This window comes from Delphinus delphis, chromosome 3 (assembly GCF_949987515.2).
Source record: "Delphinus delphis chromosome 3, mDelDel1.2, whole genome shotgun sequence".
Taxonomy (NCBI): Eukaryota; Metazoa; Chordata; class Mammalia; order Artiodactyla; family Delphinidae; genus Delphinus; species Delphinus delphis.
This window is the reverse complement of record NC_082685.1, coordinates 15646647-15665004: the sequence shown is the minus strand read 5'-3', so window position 1 is coordinate 15665004 and position 18358 is coordinate 15646647. Positions and strand designations below refer to the sequence as shown.

Sequence of the window (18358 nt, the reverse complement as noted above, 5' to 3'; positions counted from 1 at the left end):
ATCTAAAAATTGGAGATATAGTACAATTATAACTATCTAAAACTGAAAATTGGCGATAAAAAGGGAAAGAAGTTTACCAAGATGTTAACAGTGGTTGCCACGGGGTAACAGGATTAAAAGTGATTAGTTTTCCTAATTTTTCTTTTTTTTCCAAATTTTACATAATGAGGTGATATTATGCCATAGTGGGAGAAGGACTTTTGACCAAATTCAAGGACTAAAAGTGGAGTTGTAAGCAAGCTCCTTTGGGCATAGCTCAACATTAATCTCTACTTGAACCACTCCAAAGGGGGCAGATGAACCCTAAAGGAAGGGCAAACTCTGGGCAGTCATTGCCGTACCTTTTGGCCTTCTAGAGCAGCATCTAGAAACGTAATCTAGAAATGTTAATGCCAGCCATGTATGTGATGTCTGATTTTCTGGTAGACACATAAGTAAAAAGAAACAGGTGAAATTCATTTTAACAATATCTTTTATTTAACCCAATAAAACCAAAATATTATCATTTCATTATGTAATCAACATAAATAATAACATTTTACATTCTCTTTTCCTACCAAGTCCGAAATCCAGTATGGATTTTACATTTACAGCACATCACAATTCAGGCTAGCTGTTTAATATGCTTACCATATGTGGATAGTGGCTAACATAGTGGACAGGGGAGGTCTAGACCCTGCTCTGATTTGTAGATTTCCAGAAGAGACAGGTGTTGGAAAAGGTGCACACCCGCGCGTGTGTGTAGACACAAGGCCAAACAAAAGGTGCCTGGAGTATAGCAAAACTCATGGAGGAAAAAAATTACCTAAAATAAAAATCAAGATTATGCGGGCTTCTCAATGATCCCTGTCTCCCACTCCCCACCCCACCAAATAACTTTCACTGAGCAAAGCCACCCAGCCTGGACATAAATATTTTTCTACTTTGCTACATAAAGGATAAAAACAGTCTTCCTCTGCCATGTATGGTAGGCAAGCCCAACATAGCAACCTTCAATCTAGAGTGTGAATCTTTCTGGAGGCATGTGAGGACTGCCCAAAGCAACATCTAGAGCCTTGCTGTCCAGTAAGGGGCTATTAGCCACATATGACTATTTAAATTAACTGTAATTAAAAATTCAGAGAACTAGCCACTTTTCAACTGCTCAATACCTACATGTGTTCTAGGCTACTTTTGGGGGTAGCTCAAAATCCCAGTCCTCAACATGTGCATGTGCTTTTGCCTGAAACCACGCAGCTGAAAAAGTCCTGGGACTCTCCTCCCAGGGTTTGAAGCTGCCTGGGTCTTTTCTATGACAGAGCACACCTCGTACTGGTATGGAGCCAGATGGATCAAAGACCCATTGCTACAAGGAATCCCCTTCTATTCCCACTATTTACCTGCATCTATAAAAAATGTAAAAGAAGTGTGGAAATGATGCTGAACATCTGCTCACTCAGAGCAGGCAGATAGCTAGATATGAGCAGAGAAAGGAGGGGCACAGGCCAAATGGCAGGAAACCATATATCTTCTGAACACCGGGGCTCCTTGGGCAAACAAAGAAAAGCAGGAACCTCCAGACTGACAGGAGACCACATATTTTGGGGTGATGTGTCCTGGACGCAAAGAAAGGTGAGAAAAGGTGGGAATCTCCAGGGTCCAAATGTAACATTTTGCTCAATATGCCCTCATTACAATAAAATTAGCCTTGCAGATAAGAAGTTCCCATTATGCACCAATGCCATGACACTACCGATCAAGGCTAAATAAGGACAAAAATCACTCCTTCCCTCGGGAAGGTGGAGTTGGGATGAAAATCAGGAAATACGACCCCAAACCTCTCCCTCCTCAATGAATATTCCTTCCATTCATTTCTGCACCCCACATCACCGGCTTGCCAAAGAAACTCAGGGTAGCTACTCACCTGGGTCCGCCCGCTCTTCCGTTCAGAGCCTACTAGCTAGCACTTAAACCCTCAGTTTCTTTCTTGACCTCCATGTCTCATCTCTGAATTTTTTCTGCCGTGAGACAAGAACCTACTCTCCTGTAACAACTACAGCGATAAGTAAAATCCATCCAAGTAACTTGCATATATTGAACTATTAAAAAATCCATCTTATTAAAAGTTGTGCTTCCAAAGCATTTCACTTTTTGTCTAAGAATTGATACTAATATTGTGCTATACACTTTTTTAATAATTCAGAAAATATTTAACACGAGAAAAAATTGTAAACTAATTTTGTCATGGAAATGCATGCTAGGGTGGACGATAAGACTTAAAGCATAAAACTACTTTACATTAGAATCAAATTCAGTGATGCACATAGAACTAAAATATTTTAGATTAGGATAAAAACCCTGTGAGGTACATAAAGATATAGGTTCAAGGAAAATACCCAAAAAGATGTAAAATTCCTTACTATATAAAGTGGATAATAGTATCAAATCGTCACGTATAATAGTTGATAATAGTATCAAATCGTTTTGTATTTAGAGTCCTTTGGATGCGTCTTAATGAGAAGCTGTTTGGTTGTTATATATTTTTTTAATGTCAGTATTCACAATGTGCCCTCAAGATGTCTTCTGCAATTACTTAAACTTAAGATAAAAGATATTTAGATGTTACTTTAAAAAAAGGATCGCTTTTCAGTCATTTCAAGCTGGGGTTTCAGAAGCCGACACCGGAGGTCACTGCCCCGCTGCTGCAGCTGCAGAGTTGGGGTCAGGTCTGGTCCTTGAGCGGCCCGTCCGGGAGCACTTCTCTTCGCTCCGAGGTCAGGAGCTCTCCAGCCGCCGCGCCAGCCCCTGTTAAGACCCTCAGGGGCCCCAGTCCCCGCCCTCTCCTCTGCGCTCATTCCTCCCTCCCGGGGTCGCCCACGCAGCCTCACTTTGTAACAAGTTACGTTCAAATACAGAGGTTATCAGGTGTTTATTCTACCGAGCCACTTATTTGCTTTATTGTCTGCCCCACTCCAGAACGTAAAGTCCTTGAAAACTGGAACTTCGTCAGTTCGCCCCCTGCTCGCGCCACAACGAGCACTGAATTTATCTTAATAGTAAAGGAACAATACTCTCTCTGCGACCACTCAGTCGCAGAGCGCCTCGGGTCACGTGCCCGAAACGGGAACTATCATCGAGTCAGTCCTCCAGCCTCCCAGAGAGGACTCGGAAGTGCCCCAGAGCCGGCGTGAGTTATTCCGGCCGGGCCGTCAGCGCTTTTGTCCCGCCGGCGGCCGGGCTCCCGCGGTGCCCCCACAGCCAGTACGTGAGTCCGAGGCCGCCCGGGCTCCCGCCCCCGGCCCTAGCCTGCCACGCCCTTCCCTTCTTGGCAGGGTGCTAGCTACCCCTCGGGTCTCGGGCGGGATCCGGGAGGAAGCGCGCCCCCTCCCCACACATACATCAGGAAGCGCGTTCGGGGAAGTGGAGGGGAGGGAAGATTTCGGGCCGGCCGAGGGGTTTAGGGCTCGCCCCTGGAATATAATGGGCTCCCTGCACGCCCCACCTCCGGGCGGGTCCGAGGGGGTCAGGGCCGGGTTGGGGCTACCCGGTGCGTGCAGAAGGGCTGGGGCCCCGCACCCGTGTTTTTCAACTCTTCGCTGCTGTTTCGGGCGGGAAGGGAACACTGAAAATTAGTGCTTTAAAATAAGCCCCCGTGGCAGTTCAGTTTGGCCTTGGGATTTGAGAGTGAATACAAGCGTTGGAGGGACCCCCCCCCCTTTATTTTTCTTTGATGGGGCAGTGATGTTGAGAGACTCTTATCGCAGGTGTGGATCGAGCCGCTGGGAGGCGCTTCTCGGCCTTCGCCCTAGGGGAGCTCACCTGTTTTACAGACAGGGGATCAGGCTGCCTGTAGCTAGCTGCCTCTCACAAGATGAGAAGGAATTGACTAGGTCCCAGGGAGAAGAAGGTCGAGGAGGCTCCTAGACCTGGGGACAGCCTGTGGGAGCCCAGGCGTGGGGATGTGAATTAGGATTGGGGAATGCCGGGGCTGGGTGTGCTGCTCTAAGACTTTTGGACTAGGAGGCCACCAGGAGTGTTTTCTTTTTGAAAACACGAGGATTTTTTCTTAAATAAGTTTTTGACTATGTAATGTATTCATATGGTTCAGATATTAAATATATGACAAGATGTCAGTGAAAAGGTTTTCTTCTGCCCAGCCGTCTGCCTAGGCCCAACCCCAGTAGATAACCAACCATACTTGTTAGGTTATTTGAGTGTATCTTCCCAGAGTTTCTTTATGCAAACACTGGCAGATCTGAATGTAGTTAGTTCCTCCTTTTTTTACACAGGTGGTAAGGTACTGTTCAGAGTTCTGCCCCTTCTTTTGGTAAATCTATGTTAGAGGTCATCAGAACACAAAGAGCTTTTTTTTTTTTTAATACATTGCTGTGGTATTGGACCGGACATTGTTTGGATGTTTTGGATGTCCTGTAATTTTTTAGATCTATTCAGGCCATTTGCGTTGTTTCCAGTTTCTTTGTTACATCAAACAATGGCACACCCAGGGACATTGTACCAGGGCTTATCTGAGCAAGGGTTTTTAAAGAAGGGATTAACAATGATAAAAAACTTTTGTTTTACATTAACTCTGCCATTTATTGGTAGATTGTTAAATATGTCAATACATTATTATAATAAGTCATGTAGAGTGTTTAAGGAACAAATTAAACCGAGTAACTTTTCTCTCCAGAGACTTGTGTTTATGATACTTAGCCTTACAGTAGCCTAATCAACCATCTATTAATGACTGTCTTCAAGCCAGTCTTTGCCCCTTTAGCTTCAGAAAATCTCCTTTGCTTACCTTATTCCTTAGGATGACTAGAAATCTCTTCTCCCCTACCAAGTTTGAGAGTGCTCTATTTCATTTTTTACTTTAAGGAAAAACACCTTTAGTCATAAGGATTAAGCAGTAGAACCAACTTATGTTAACCAATTACAATTCTGATACTCGTAAACTTAATGCAATAACTAAATCACAAATCGTACTCTCTGTCCATCTGCGTATCACTTTTCTCACTCCTTAGTCTCATCTTTCATTTGTCCCATCCTCCCACTTCTGTCTTCTGAGTTGGTAAGCATTTTGCCCTCACATTCCCTCTTATTTTCTCTTTTTCTTTCTCTGGTCACCTCCAAGTCCAGTATAATATCCAAGAACTTAAGACACATAATTCAGATGGTAGATTGATTTATGGAATATGGTTGGTACTCTGAAAATCCACGGTAGCTGCAGGTGTTGCACCTGTTGCTTATTGAAGTGTGTTGTTAAGGGAGGAATTTTCAACCAGAGTGAGCCACAGTTCCTCTCTTGTGAGTCTACTCTTGAGAAGTGGCTCCTGACTCTCCTGGGCAGGGATAGTAAGAGTTACAGACAGATTCTTACTATCTGCATGTTCTTTTCTAGGCATTGGTGGTAGAATGTGAACAGCATGAAGCACACATTTGCCCGGAGGTGTGGGTCATGTGTAATTTGGAAGAAGTGGATGGCTTTCTGTGGCTGAAACTTTTAACTGATGTAACTAGGTTATTGGGATGTAACCAGCTCTCTCTCTGTTGAAAACTGATTAGAGAGGAGTTCCCCATCATCAGCTTTGAGAACTTTTAAGAAATTAAACCTGTCTGTCCCTCTCTCTATGCAGGAGTTGTGCTTTTGGAGCGATTCCTTTCTTGTGTCATAGGGGACACATGAGCTAGCCACCACATCAGTCTTGATTGGATTATAATAACCTCCTTCTAGACTGCAGGACTCAGTTCCCCCCCCCCACCCCCCGCTCCCAATCCATTCTCCCATTGCAACTAGTATGAGTGATCTGTATTTCTTTTAATTTTATATTATGAAGAAATGTAAACATAACTGGAAAGTAGAATAGTACAGTGAACTCCATACATCCATCACTCAGATTCAACAGTTATTAGGATTTGGCTACATTTGTTTCCCTTTTTAATTTTTCTTTGTTGAAGTATTTTAAAGGAAATTCCAGACATCATGCCATATTATCCTAGCATACTTTAGTCTTAAAAAAAAAAAAAAGATAATGGCCACAATGCCATTATCTCACACCATCCTAAATTAATTCTGATTCCTTGATTTTATCTAACAGGAATTGGTAGACTTCTGGGTCTGTGGTCTGTTTTTGTATGGCCTGCAAGCTGAGAATGGTTTTTACATTTTTAAAGGGATGTTAAAAAGCAAAGCAAAGAGAAAAAAAGGAAAAGAAAAACAAGTAATAGAGTTGTATGTGGCCAACAAAACCTAAAATGTTTTCTGTCTGGCCCTTTACTAACTCCTGATTTGATCGAATAAGTGATCTTTCAAAATGCATATCCGAGTTTGTCCCTCTTTGTCTAAAACCCCTCGGGATCAAGTCTGGACTCCTCAGTATGATGGGCAGAGCCTGGTGCAGCCCTTCTTTTTGCCCACTTATCCAGCTGTGCCTGCCATCTTCTGTTCCAGTTGTCCAGAGGGTGGTGGACACCAGCCCCTTTGCACCTGCTCTTCCCTCTGTTAGAACTATTCCTCTCTTCTTGAAGCTCTTCCTAGTTCTTTGAAGCAGAGTCTATCCCTACCCCTTCTTCCCTCATCCATGACTAGTGTCTGCCATTTTTATCGTGTTGGTTGTTTTCCTGCCAGACTCTCATACTAGTTTGCAAGTCCTTATTGGCCAGGACTTGTTTTATGCATCTCTGTGTCCCTAGGACTAGCCCAGTGGCTGCAGAGAAAAGTAGGATATGGATCATTATATAAGTTTGCTGGGCAACACTCAGTCGCAGAGATAACTGAGATACTAGAATGTATCTTCAGTAATGTTTGTAAGGATAACTTAATATTTTGTTATTCTCTTGACTGTCTTTACAATTTAGCGCTGTCTTAGTCCTTGTGGGCTGCTATAACAAAATACCGCAGACTAAGTGGCTTATAAACAAATTTATTTTACATAGTTCTGGATGCTGGGAAGTCCAAGACCAAGGCCCCAAGGGGTCTCTGTGGTATCTCTTTTCTAAGAACACTAATCCCATTCATGAAGGCTCCACTCTTCGTAACCTAAGCATCTCCCACAGACTTCCCACTTCTAATACCATCGTTATGTTTTAGTGCTTTTCTGCCTGTGTGTTTGACTGAACTTTTCTTAGTCTTAGTATTGATTAATATGTATTTCATTGCAAGCCATCTGTTTTCAATGGAGCTACACATTTATATTGCTCTGTTTTGATTTGTGGTTAAGGGGATTGGATGAACTACAATCAGATGATGGGAAACTCTGCTTCCACCCAATCAGAGGAGGTTAAGCAGGGCTAGAACAGGGAGACTCCTGGAGTCTGCCTAGGTTAGAGAGGTAAACAGTGAAGTATTTGTGATTTCATGTAGACCCGGCCAGTCAGCAGCCAATCAAACAAGGAATCCGAGAGGACATGAAGGGAACTGAGAATTCGCCTGTCAGAGAGAGAGGAAAGGGTCCATCTGGGTCAAGCATTAGTAAGTGTGGTGTCAGCAAGGGGTGAATTAGCATGGCCCCTTTGGTGTTTAGCAAGTCACTCCAGCTGGCCAGATGCAGAAGGCTTCAAGCACACTAGGTAGCCTGGGAACACCCACTGGGGAGTGTTCACGTGTGCATTTTACAAAATTCTTGACAGTTATTGGAAGAGAATTGGAAAGGGATAAGAACGAAGGTAGGGAGACTATGGCAGGAGTTCAGAAGGGAATTTAGGAGGGCTTAAACTAAGGCCCTAGCAGTGGAAATGGAGTGGGGGGTGGCGGCATGAGAACTGTGTAGGCAGTGGAATCAGCTGGTCTTAAGCGGTCTTTTGGATGTGGAGTGGTGAGGGAAAGAGAAGTGCCTGAGACAGGTGGATATGAGGCTCTATAATTGAAGAGAGGAGTGTGGGCCAGAGATGAGGTTCTACAAGACAGCTTGTAGGAGCCACGCATATGTATGGGACTGCCCAGGGAGAGCATGTAGAGTCACAAGAGGAGAGGTTCAAGACGGGACAGGGAGCCAGGAACATCCAAGGGCTAGCAGGCGGGGGAGTCAGCACCTGGCCCTGAAGAAGCTAATGCAGCATGGTCTGAGTGGAAGAATTCAGATTAAATAGATGAGGCATGAGGGGAGACGGGACGTGAAGACCACTTTTCCAGGACACAACTGTGAACAGGAGACAGGATGGCGAAAGCAGTACCTGGAGGGGAAGGTATAGTTGAGAGAATTTTAAATTTACATTTTGACATTTTTAAACTTTTTATTTGGAAATAATTTCAAATATGTAGAAAAATTTTAAGAGTAAGAATAGTGAAAAAAATACCCTTTACTCATTTACCTGTGGTTAACATTCTACTTCATTTTGTCTTCTCTCTCTTGCTCTTTCATGCATATCTATCCATCTATCTATCTATCTATTTTTTTCCTAAACCATTTGAGGGTAACTTACATACATCATGCATGGCCCTTTATCCCTAAACACTTCAGTGTATATTTATAGGGATATTCTCTTGCATAACTACAGTATTAATTGTCAACTTGAATAAATTTAAATTTGATATTACTTTTGCCTAACTTATCATACATACTCCAGTTCCATCAGTTGGCACGATTATTTTTTATAAAGCTTGTCCCTTCACTACATATCCAGGTGAGGTCAGGTATTGAATTTGTGGTCAAATCTCTGCAGGCTTCTTTCATATGGAACATTTCTATAGCCTTTCTTTGTCTTTTATGAAAATGACATTTTTGAAGAATACAGATAGCTTTTAGTATAATGTTCTTTATTTTGGATTTATCTGATCTACCTGATGTTTCCCTGTTTCATTTCAGGTAATGCATTCTTATAGGTGATGTGTCCTTCTCAGGGCATCACTTCTGGAAGCACATGATGTTTATCTGCCCCCACTGACAATATTAACTTAAGACCCCTAGCCAAGACTCTCCACTGTGTAATTACTATTTTACCCCTTGCAGTCTATGGGAGAACATTTTAAGACCATGCATATATCCTGCTCCTTGTCAGAATTTCTCCCTAGATTTAGAATCCATTGATAATTCTCCCCTGATCCAGTCTTTACCTTGATAGTTGCAGAATGCTGAGTTTTTTCTTGCAACTCTACTGCTGCCTCCACATTTACCAACCGGCCCTGGCATTCTGCTGTCAGCAAGAGGCCTCCCTTTCTCCCCTGTTTGTGCCTGTATGTACTCATGAAATCCTATTTTCAATGGCTTACAATTCTTTACATAATTATTATGGAGCCTAAATTCGATGTTGAAGCTGGGTCTTGTGCCCACATTTTTGTTTTGTTTTAAGCATCTCCTTATTTGCTGGCCTAACAGGATGTCTTAGCCCCCAGCCTGGAATCCTCCTGCTTCCTTTTACTAGGTTATGGTAGTAGAGACACAGAACAAGGTGCTAGATGTGTGCTCGTTAACTCAGGTATTTTTGCTTCTTAGCTGTCAGCAGACAGAGCTAGAGAATATATATACATTTACACATGTATACATACAAATTTAAATACATGTGAATATACATTTATATGATGTGCACATTTATATATAATTTAGAAATCATGAGTTCACACCAGTACCTCCAATTTGTCCACAAAGGGTTCTTTCTTATCTTCCCCTGTTCCATATTTTTATATTCCTTCTTCCTCCAGGAGGGCCCTGGCTCTCAACTAAATCAACACATTTACTCAGTCTCATAATAGATCTAAAATTGTTTCTGAATTGTTTTGCCCATTCCACTACAGGAAAGCAAACCTGCTAAAAAGGATTGTTTGCAGCTCTTCCCCACTTCCCCCTCCAGCCTTCCCAAGACTGAGAGTATATAGTATAGTCACATACTATGTACCCGAGTGACATGGGTTAGTTCTTTGTTTCCTTTTTGTTTCCTTCTTGTTATGGTATTCATGTGAAACACAAATGAGTTAATTTGTTTCTGTTCACTTTCTGGTTTCACTTTCCCGTTGTCCAGTTTTGTCACTGATTTAATTTTATTCTTTGAGTCTGCAGAACATGATCATGCTTCCGTGGGTAAAGACTATACAAAAAGCTGTACTCAAGCATCTCTCTCCCCTCTCCCTTCTGTTCTGTTCCCCCACCCTACCCCTTATAGGTAACAGGCTTCACTGTTCTGTGGATTCTCACATTACTGAAAAGATAAGCAGCTGTATGCTTGTTTTTTTTATTTTCTTACGTAGAATGTAGCATATATGCTTTTCTTCACTTTACAACCTATCATGGAAATTGCTTCCTATCAATTTATAGAAATGTTCCTCATTCTTTTTTAGTTCTCCAGTGTGTATATGTGCTGTTGTAGTTTATTTAACCAGTCTTCTGTGCTTGGACGTGTAGGTAGTTTTCCAAATTTTGTAATTAAAAAAAAGGCTACGATGAATAACTTTGTGCATATATACTTTTGTATTGTTGGAAGTGTATCTTTGGTTTGAATTCCTAGATGGGATTTCTCGATTAGAGAATAATGCATACATAGTTGTGTAGATATTGGCAAATTTCCTTCAACAGGGGTTATGCCAGGGGTTTGCATTCCCAGTAATGGATGAGAATGCCTGTTTCCCCACAGCCTCACCCACAGAGCATATTGTTAAGTTTTTGAATATTTGCCAATCTGATAGATGAGAAAGGGGATCTTTATATAGTTCTTATTTGCATTTCTCTTATTACGAGTGAAATTGAAAACATGTTTAAGGGCCATTTTAGTTTTTCTTTTTGTGAATTGTCTTCATGTCTTTTGCCCATTTTTCTGTAGGATTTTTAGACTCTTTTTCTTCAACTTTTAAAAATTCTTAGTATATTAGAGATATTATCACTTACATAAGCACTTATATATGATGTATGTTGCAAATATTTTCTTCCACCTTGTCATTTATTTGTTGATTTTGCTTATGGTATTTTTGCCATGCAATTTTACTTTTATTTCTATATAGTCCAGTTTATTAATCTTTTCATTTATTGCATCTGGGTGATAGAAAACTTTCTCTATACTTAGGTTATGGAGGCATTCACCCATGTTTTCTTCTAGCATTTGTATAGTGTTTTTAATATTTAGAGATCTGCTACATTTGGAGTTTATTCCTGTGAATGGTGTAAAGAATAGATCTAATTTTATTTTTTTCCAAATGGCTTTATACTTGTTCCAACACTATTAAAAAGACCGTTTTTGCCTCAATAATTTGATATACCATCTTTATCATATACTTGATTTCTTTGTGTAATTGGGATTATTCTGAATTTTTATTCTATTCTGTTTATTTATATACCAATACCACACTGTTTCAGTTGTAACAGCCTTTTGGCATATTTAGATATCTAGTATGGTTAGTTCTCCTCCCTTGTAGCTCTTCCTTTTCTTTTTTTCCCCCTGACAAATTTTGTGGGTTTCCCTGGCAGTTTTAGGGGATTAGTTTTATGGCTGTAGAAACTTGAACGTCTTTCTCTTTTCAGGGCTGAGGGTGAGTAGAGGTGGAGGGGCCAAGGCCAAAGGGAATGGATGGAGCAGGGTCTCTGATGTGATGGGAGCAGGATTCAGATGAACGGTGTGTTGCTGTTGATGGTCTGGAATTCCACTGCCCACCCAGTAGCACTCACATTTTAAATGGCATGGACTGCTCTGCCCAAGGAAGTAAAGAAAGGGAGCAAGGAACTAGGTCATGCCAGCATTTCTCAGTGACTTCTAATGATCTCTTACCTAATATTACTTAATAGTCATTTTGTGAAGCTTTCTCAGATGAACCACCTTTTTAAAATGTCTACTGAGTGATTCTTTGTTTTATCTTCCTGGTGATATTCTGGATTCCTAGCTCCTCCTGTTCTGTAAATTTAAATTCAGAGTCCATCATTCCAATCCCATAAGCATAAGTTCGATCATGAGTGTGATTCTTTATATGTGTCTACTCCAGAGTATATATCTTACTTTTAGTGCCCTTGCTTTCTCGTCACATGTTCACATATAGCTTCTAAGTAGAACTACAGAGTACCAACCAAGAGGGTCTGATACCCAGGGTAAGAGGGGAAGTCTGAATTTTAACTAAGTCAAATCACAAATGTCTAAATGTCTAAGGTTGGGGAACAACTAGTTTAGAACTGTTTCTTTTGTTCTCAGGAGTCAGTCTTTTAGCAGGTGGATGCTGATGGAGTGCCAGCTGTGTGTAGAGTGCCTTCAGGGGAACAGAGAGTCACTGCCTGGGCCCTAAAATCTGCTTTGAGAAGGGGTTTACCTTTCCTGAGTCCTGTGGATTATCCTCAGGTTGTAGCCCTGATCCAGTAACCTGACCTTGATTAAATAATAAAGTAGATGGTATAGCATATAGAACTACCCAAGTGACTGGCATTGTTCTCCATACCTTATATATGTTATTTAATGTAATACTCACAACAGTTCTGTTGCCCTCATTTTACAGATGAGGAAACTGTGGCATAAAGAGGTTAAATAACTTTCTTGAGGTCATACAGCTAGGTATTTGAACCTAGGCAGTATTATTATCCTTTGCTTGATGGTTTGTGTTTTAGCTTCTGATCTTTGATATGCTCTGACTGCAGTTAGTCGGTTCATAAAGTAGGAGTGAAAGCCTCTGCCTGGCAAGCCAGAGTGTGTTCTTCCATATAGAGTTCCTCCCTGACTAACCGCTCTCCAGGGTCAGTGTTTTCCTTGGAAGGGAAATCTAGGAGGGCCACACCAACGACAGGCAGCAGCAGCTTGTTTTCTTTCTCAAGTCTGATGTGACTGTCCTCATGATTTCATAACCAATTCCCCAATACCTCTACTCATGTACTGATTTCTCCTTTAGTTTGCTTGCCTGCCCTCTGCTGATTATGTCTTCTTAGCTTTTGTTTTATTACTCTTTCAGTCTCCTATTTTTCAGAAATTACTTCTACCCACTGTTTATTTTTCCAAGACTAGGTGGCATTTTTCAGAAATTGATCAATGTTGCCTTTGGTTCTGTGCGTCATTCCAACCCGTTTCAACTTGCCTTCATGCTAAGCTGTTATGCAAGAATAGAAAAGCTCTCTGTTCCATTGACAATCCAGGGCTCTAGCATTTTAGCGGTAGCTCCACAGGGACAGAAATTTTGGCATGTCCACCACTGTATCCCCAGCAGTTAAAAATGGTACCTATCACACAGCATGTAGTCAATAAACATTTGTTGAGTGAATGAGTGAATTTGGATGTAATTCCTTCAGTTTCTTCTAAAGTGAAGGTATCATTTTCATTTTCTTGGTTTAGTGTCACATTTGAAGACGAGGGGCACTGAGGATGAGGAATCAACTGAAAAGTGTGAAAATATTGGAAATGCAGAATCTGTGTGGCCAAAAATGGAAGGTCTTCACAAGGATCATATGCAGGAATCTAAGGTTGGTGAAACTTGTGATTGGGATAGCAAGGTAGAGAATCAGATGGAAAAGCCTGAGGGAAAAAGAATGAAGGAAGACAAAAGTGGCATCAGGGAAAAGATTGGCAAAACCAAGAATACAGCAAATATAAAGTCAGAACAGGAAGATGAGGCATCTGAGAAAAGCTTACATCTGAGCTCAAAACATGTTACACACCAACCTGTCTGTATAGAACAGAAAAGCAGTGAACAAGGCAAATGTGTGGAGAGCATTAATGGAAACTCTCATCCCATTCTACAGCAGAAAACCAGTGCTGTTAAGAAATCACATAAATGTGATGACTGTGGGAAATCCTTCAAATATAATTCTCGACTTGTTCAACATAAAATTATGCACACTGGTGAAAAACGCTATGAGTGTGATGACTGTGGGGGGACTTTCCGGAGCAGCTCGAGCCTTCGAGTCCACAAGCGGATCCATACTGGGGAGAAGCCGTACAAGTGTGAGGAATGTGGGAAAGCCTACATGTCCTACTCCAGCCTTATAAACCACAAAAGCACCCATTCTGGGGAAAAGAACTGTAAGTGTGATGAGTGTGGAAAATCCTTCAATTATAGCTCTGTTTTGGACCAGCATAAAAGGATCCACACTGGGGAGAAGCCCTATGAATGTGGTGAGTGTGGGAAGGCCTTCAGGAACAGCTCTGGTCTCAGAGTCCACAAAAGGATCCACACAGGTGAGAAGCCCTATGAATGTGACATCTGTGGGAAAACCTTCAGTAATAGCTCTGGCCTTAGAGTCCACAAAAGGATTCACACAGGGGAGAAGCCCTATGAATGTGATGAGTGTGGGAAGGCCTTCATTACTTGCAGAACACTTCTAAATCATAAAAGCATCCACTTTGGAGATAAACCTTATAAATGTGATGAGTGTGAGAAATCGTTTAATTATAGCTCTCTCCTCATTCAGCATAAAGTCATCCACACTGGAGAGAAACCTTATGAATGTGATGAATGTGGAAAGGCCTTCAGGAACAGCTCAGGCCTTATAGTGCATAAAAGGATCCACACAGGAGAGAAACCTTACAAATGTGATGTCTGTGGCAAAGCATTCAGCTATAGCTCAGGCCTTGCAGTCCATAAAAGCATTCACCCTGGGAAGAAAGCCCATGAATGTAAGGAGTGTGGAAAATCATTCAGTTATAACTCACTTCTTCTTCAGCATAAAACGATTCACACTGGAGAGAGACCTTATGTATGTGATGTGTGTGGAAAAACTTTCAGAAACAATTCAGGACTCAAAGTCCACAGGCGGCTTCATACTGGGGAAAAACCATATAAGTGTGATGTGTGTGGAAAAGCCTATATCTCACGCTCTAGCCTTAAAAACCACAAAGGAATCCATCTTGGGGAGAAGCCCTATAAATGTAGTTATTGTGAGAAATCCTTCAATTACAGCTCTGCCCTTGAACAGCATAAAAGGATTCATACAAGGGAGAAACCCTTTGGGTGTGATGAGTGTGGAAAAGCCTTCAGAAATAATTCAGGCCTTAAAGTACATAAACGAATCCACACTGGGGAGAGACCTTACAAATGTGAAGAATGTGGGAAAGCCTACATCTCACTCTCAAGCCTTATAAATCATAAAAGTGTACACCCTGGGGAAAAGCCCTATAAGTGTGATGAGTGTGAAAAAGCCTTCATCACATACCGAACCCTTATAAATCACAAAAAAATTCATCTTGGGGAGAAGCCCTACAAATGCGATGTGTGTGAGAAATCTTTTAATTACACCTCACTCCTTTCTCAACACAGAAGGGTCCACACTAGAGAGAAACCTTATGAATGTGACAGGTGTGAGAAGGTCTTCAGAAACAACTCAAGCCTTAAAGTGCATAAAAGAATCCATACTGGTGAGAAGCCCTATGAATGTGACGTGTGTGGAAAAGCGTACATCTCACACTCAAGCCTTATTAACCATAAAAGTACCCACCCTGGCAAGACACCCTACACGTGTGATGAATGTGGAAAAGCTTTTTTCTCAAGCAGAACTCTTATAAGCCATAAAAGGGTCCATCTTGGGGAGAAACCCTTCAAATGTGTTGAGTGTGGGAAATCTTTTAGTTACAGCTCTCTCCTTTCTCAACACAAAAGGATCCATACAGGGGAAAAACCCTATGTGTGCGATAGGTGTGGGAAGGCATTCAGGAACAGCTCAGGCCTCACAGTGCATAGAAGGATCCACACAGGTGAGAAACCCTATAGATGTGATGAGTGTGGGAAGGCATACATCTCACACTCAAGTCTTATCAACCATAAAGGTGTCCATAGTGGGCAGCAGCCGTATAATTGTGAGTGTGGGAAATCCTTCAATTACAGATCAGTCCTTGACCAACACAAAAGGATCCACACTGGGAAGAAGCCATACCAATGTAACGAGTGTGGGAAGGCTTTCAATATCAGATCGAATCTCACCAAGCATAAAAGAACCCATATTGGGGAGGAATCTTTAAATGTAACAAATATGGGAAGTCATAGTAGCACATCACAGAAGAGAACTCACGAGGGAGGGAATGCTCTGGATGGGACCAGGATGAGCATGTCTCTGTAGGAGGCAGAGCTTATCTAGTATTAGAGAACCCAAATGGAAGAAAAATCTTACAAGAGTGTCTGAGGTCCTTGTTCATGGCTTATAGTTTACATAGTATAAGTGAAACCATGAGTAATTTTTTTCTCTGTGATTTTCAATCATAGCCAGGAAGGAAGGTTCCAGTGTCAAAGTAGTTGAGCCCTTATGGAATATAAAATAGTTCGTACTGGGGATAAAACCTATCAAAGTTATGGAGTATGAGACAACCTTCAAAATAAGTAGATATTTCTGGACATAAAAAACACAAATGAGAAAAAGACTTCAATTAGAAGTCTCATAGTCACCATCAGAAAGTTCATATTTGGGTAAATTATGTGAATAGAAATGTAGGAAATTCAGGTGTAGCTTTGAATTCCAATTATCCATTGGTCAGTGGAAAAGATCCAAGAAGGACCTCCAGTAGGCAAATTCAGGGAGGGGCAGGCTTCAGGGAATATAAATTAATATCATAGTGGTCATGAAGAATAACTTTGATTTAACTGATTTGCGGGGAGTGATGACAACTTCTGAAATAAAATTTGGATTTCATTGTAGGAAGTGTAAAAAGTGTAGATGTATAAATCTAACAGGAGATAGAAGAGAGTCACTCATAAATAAATTCAAGTTGATTGGACTGTTGTAATGTTGTGCTATACATTATTGAATGGGTGAAACTTTAAAATTTTTCAAATGAACCCTCTCAATAAATGATGAATGTGTGATAAGTGAAAACCTCACACATTATGCTACAAATGAAGAGTTATACCATGGACAGAAATTCAGTACATTCAATAACTAATGGAACACATCTTCAACATGAATTTGTACCTTACACAAAAAGAATTGATTCAGGGATTCCTATGAATAGGAATGATGAGAAGGAGAGCATTTTATTGCAAGAGCTAAAAAGCTAAGTAGCTACCAGTAATGGAGGAATGGGAGGAAATTCATGCTTCTTAACAATCCTGTTAAATGTTTGATTGTGTTACTGTAAAGATTTCATGCACTGCGTGTGTGTATTGTCTGTTGTAAAATGTTGTGAATACTTTATTCAGGGCTCACTCTCGGCCATGAAGAGCCAGATAGTTGTGGCAAGGTAAGGTGAAACTCCAATAAAGGAATTCTTCAAAAGTAAACAGGCTGTTACATACTTTAGGTGGAGTATCATACAGAGAGAGCCATTTGTTTGTCTTATCTTTGGGGGGGTAAGTTATACCAGATCCAAACCAAGGAGTGCCCAGGGGACTCATCTCACAGGGCTAGTAGCTCACATTTCATGAGAAATTAGGTTGTGCCTCCACCAGGAGAAGTGCAACTTGGATTAATACTCATACTGGGGCTGGATCATAACCCCTGGGAGTGGACAGGCTGTGTGAGTGAGGAGTCACAACAGAGAAACAGTTCTCTTGGGAACAGATAGAATTTAACAAAATATTGTTAACTATGTGTAAGACTGTTAACCCGAAGAGTGAAAAGCAAGTCTTCTGAGAATTAAGTAACCTGTCTGAGAATACTCCAGGTGGGGCTTATCAGTAGAGATGGAGTTGTAAGTCAGGTCTCTCTGGCTCCAAAATCCACTCTTTACAAGAGAATAGTCTCTGGACAGATAGTTTTCTGATTCTCTCTAGGATTCCTGTTTCCAAACATACAGTTTCCATACCTCTCTTTAGAAGTATTTCTTTCACTTTGCCTCCAAACAAGGTAAGTTTTGATGGAGGAGGGTGGAGGTGGGGGAGGGATAGTTGTAGAAAAGGGAGAGGGAAAGAGCATTTCTGCCACTCAATTCCACTTTGAAATGTCATGACCACACTTGCTCTTTGTCCTTCTCTACATGCAGCACTGGCAAACCTGACCCTATCCACAGACATGGATTAGTGTATTCAGCAAATATTGTTGAGGATCTGCTAGGCACATCCATTGTCCTAGGTACTAGGAAGCAGGAGTAGATAGAGGAGAGAGACCCACAGCAAAGCCACCCTAATGGATGCTGAACTAAACTGTGGGCTTTCCAAGGAAAGTGACTTCCACCTACTGGGAAGGGAGGCACCGATGACATCTGAGCAGGATGTTGAGTTGGGTCCTTTTAAGAGAAGAATGGGAAAAATAGGATGGCCTGATCAAAGGGAGCGTTGGAAATGCTCATGCATTGTCCAGAGTGGCCAGTCCCTGGTAGTTCTGGTGTACAGTGGGCAGAAAGGAAAGAGGCCATGGAGTATTGATTTCCAGTGGTCACTGAGCATCGACCAATCTTTTCATTGGCTGAATATAGGGCCAGCTCTAACTGTTTTAGATGATCAGGTTACTTAAGGTTTCCATGTGGCCAGGGCTGTTGGTGTGCCTGTGGCTTGAAGTCCCCAATCCCCTCACACACACACATCTACATGAGCTCCACCTGGACCTAATGTGTCACCTACTTTTGA

General features: G+C 41.5%; 1 protein-coding gene across 3 annotated transcripts; it reads left to right on the top strand.

Annotated features, from left to right (window-relative positions):
• The first annotated feature begins 3160 nt into the window (after nt 1-3160).
• Nucleotides 3161-17186, top strand: ZFP62 (ZFP62 zinc finger protein). Of its 3 annotated transcripts, none has more exons than XM_060008159.1 (2): nt 3161-3240; nt 13204-17186. In XM_060008159.1, coding segments are annotated over exons 1-2 (2718 nt in total). In that variant the 5' UTR covers nt 3161-3239; the 3' UTR covers nt 15921-17186. The 3 variants fall into 3 exon arrangements, with proteins under 3 accessions (XP_059864142.1, XP_059864140.1, XP_059864141.1); XM_060008157.1 differs by lacking the exon at nt 3161-3240 and adding an exon at nt 7925-8163; XM_060008158.1 differs by lacking the exon at nt 3161-3240 and adding an exon at nt 11452-11515.
• The last annotated feature ends 1172 nt before the right edge of the window (nt 17187-18358 follow it).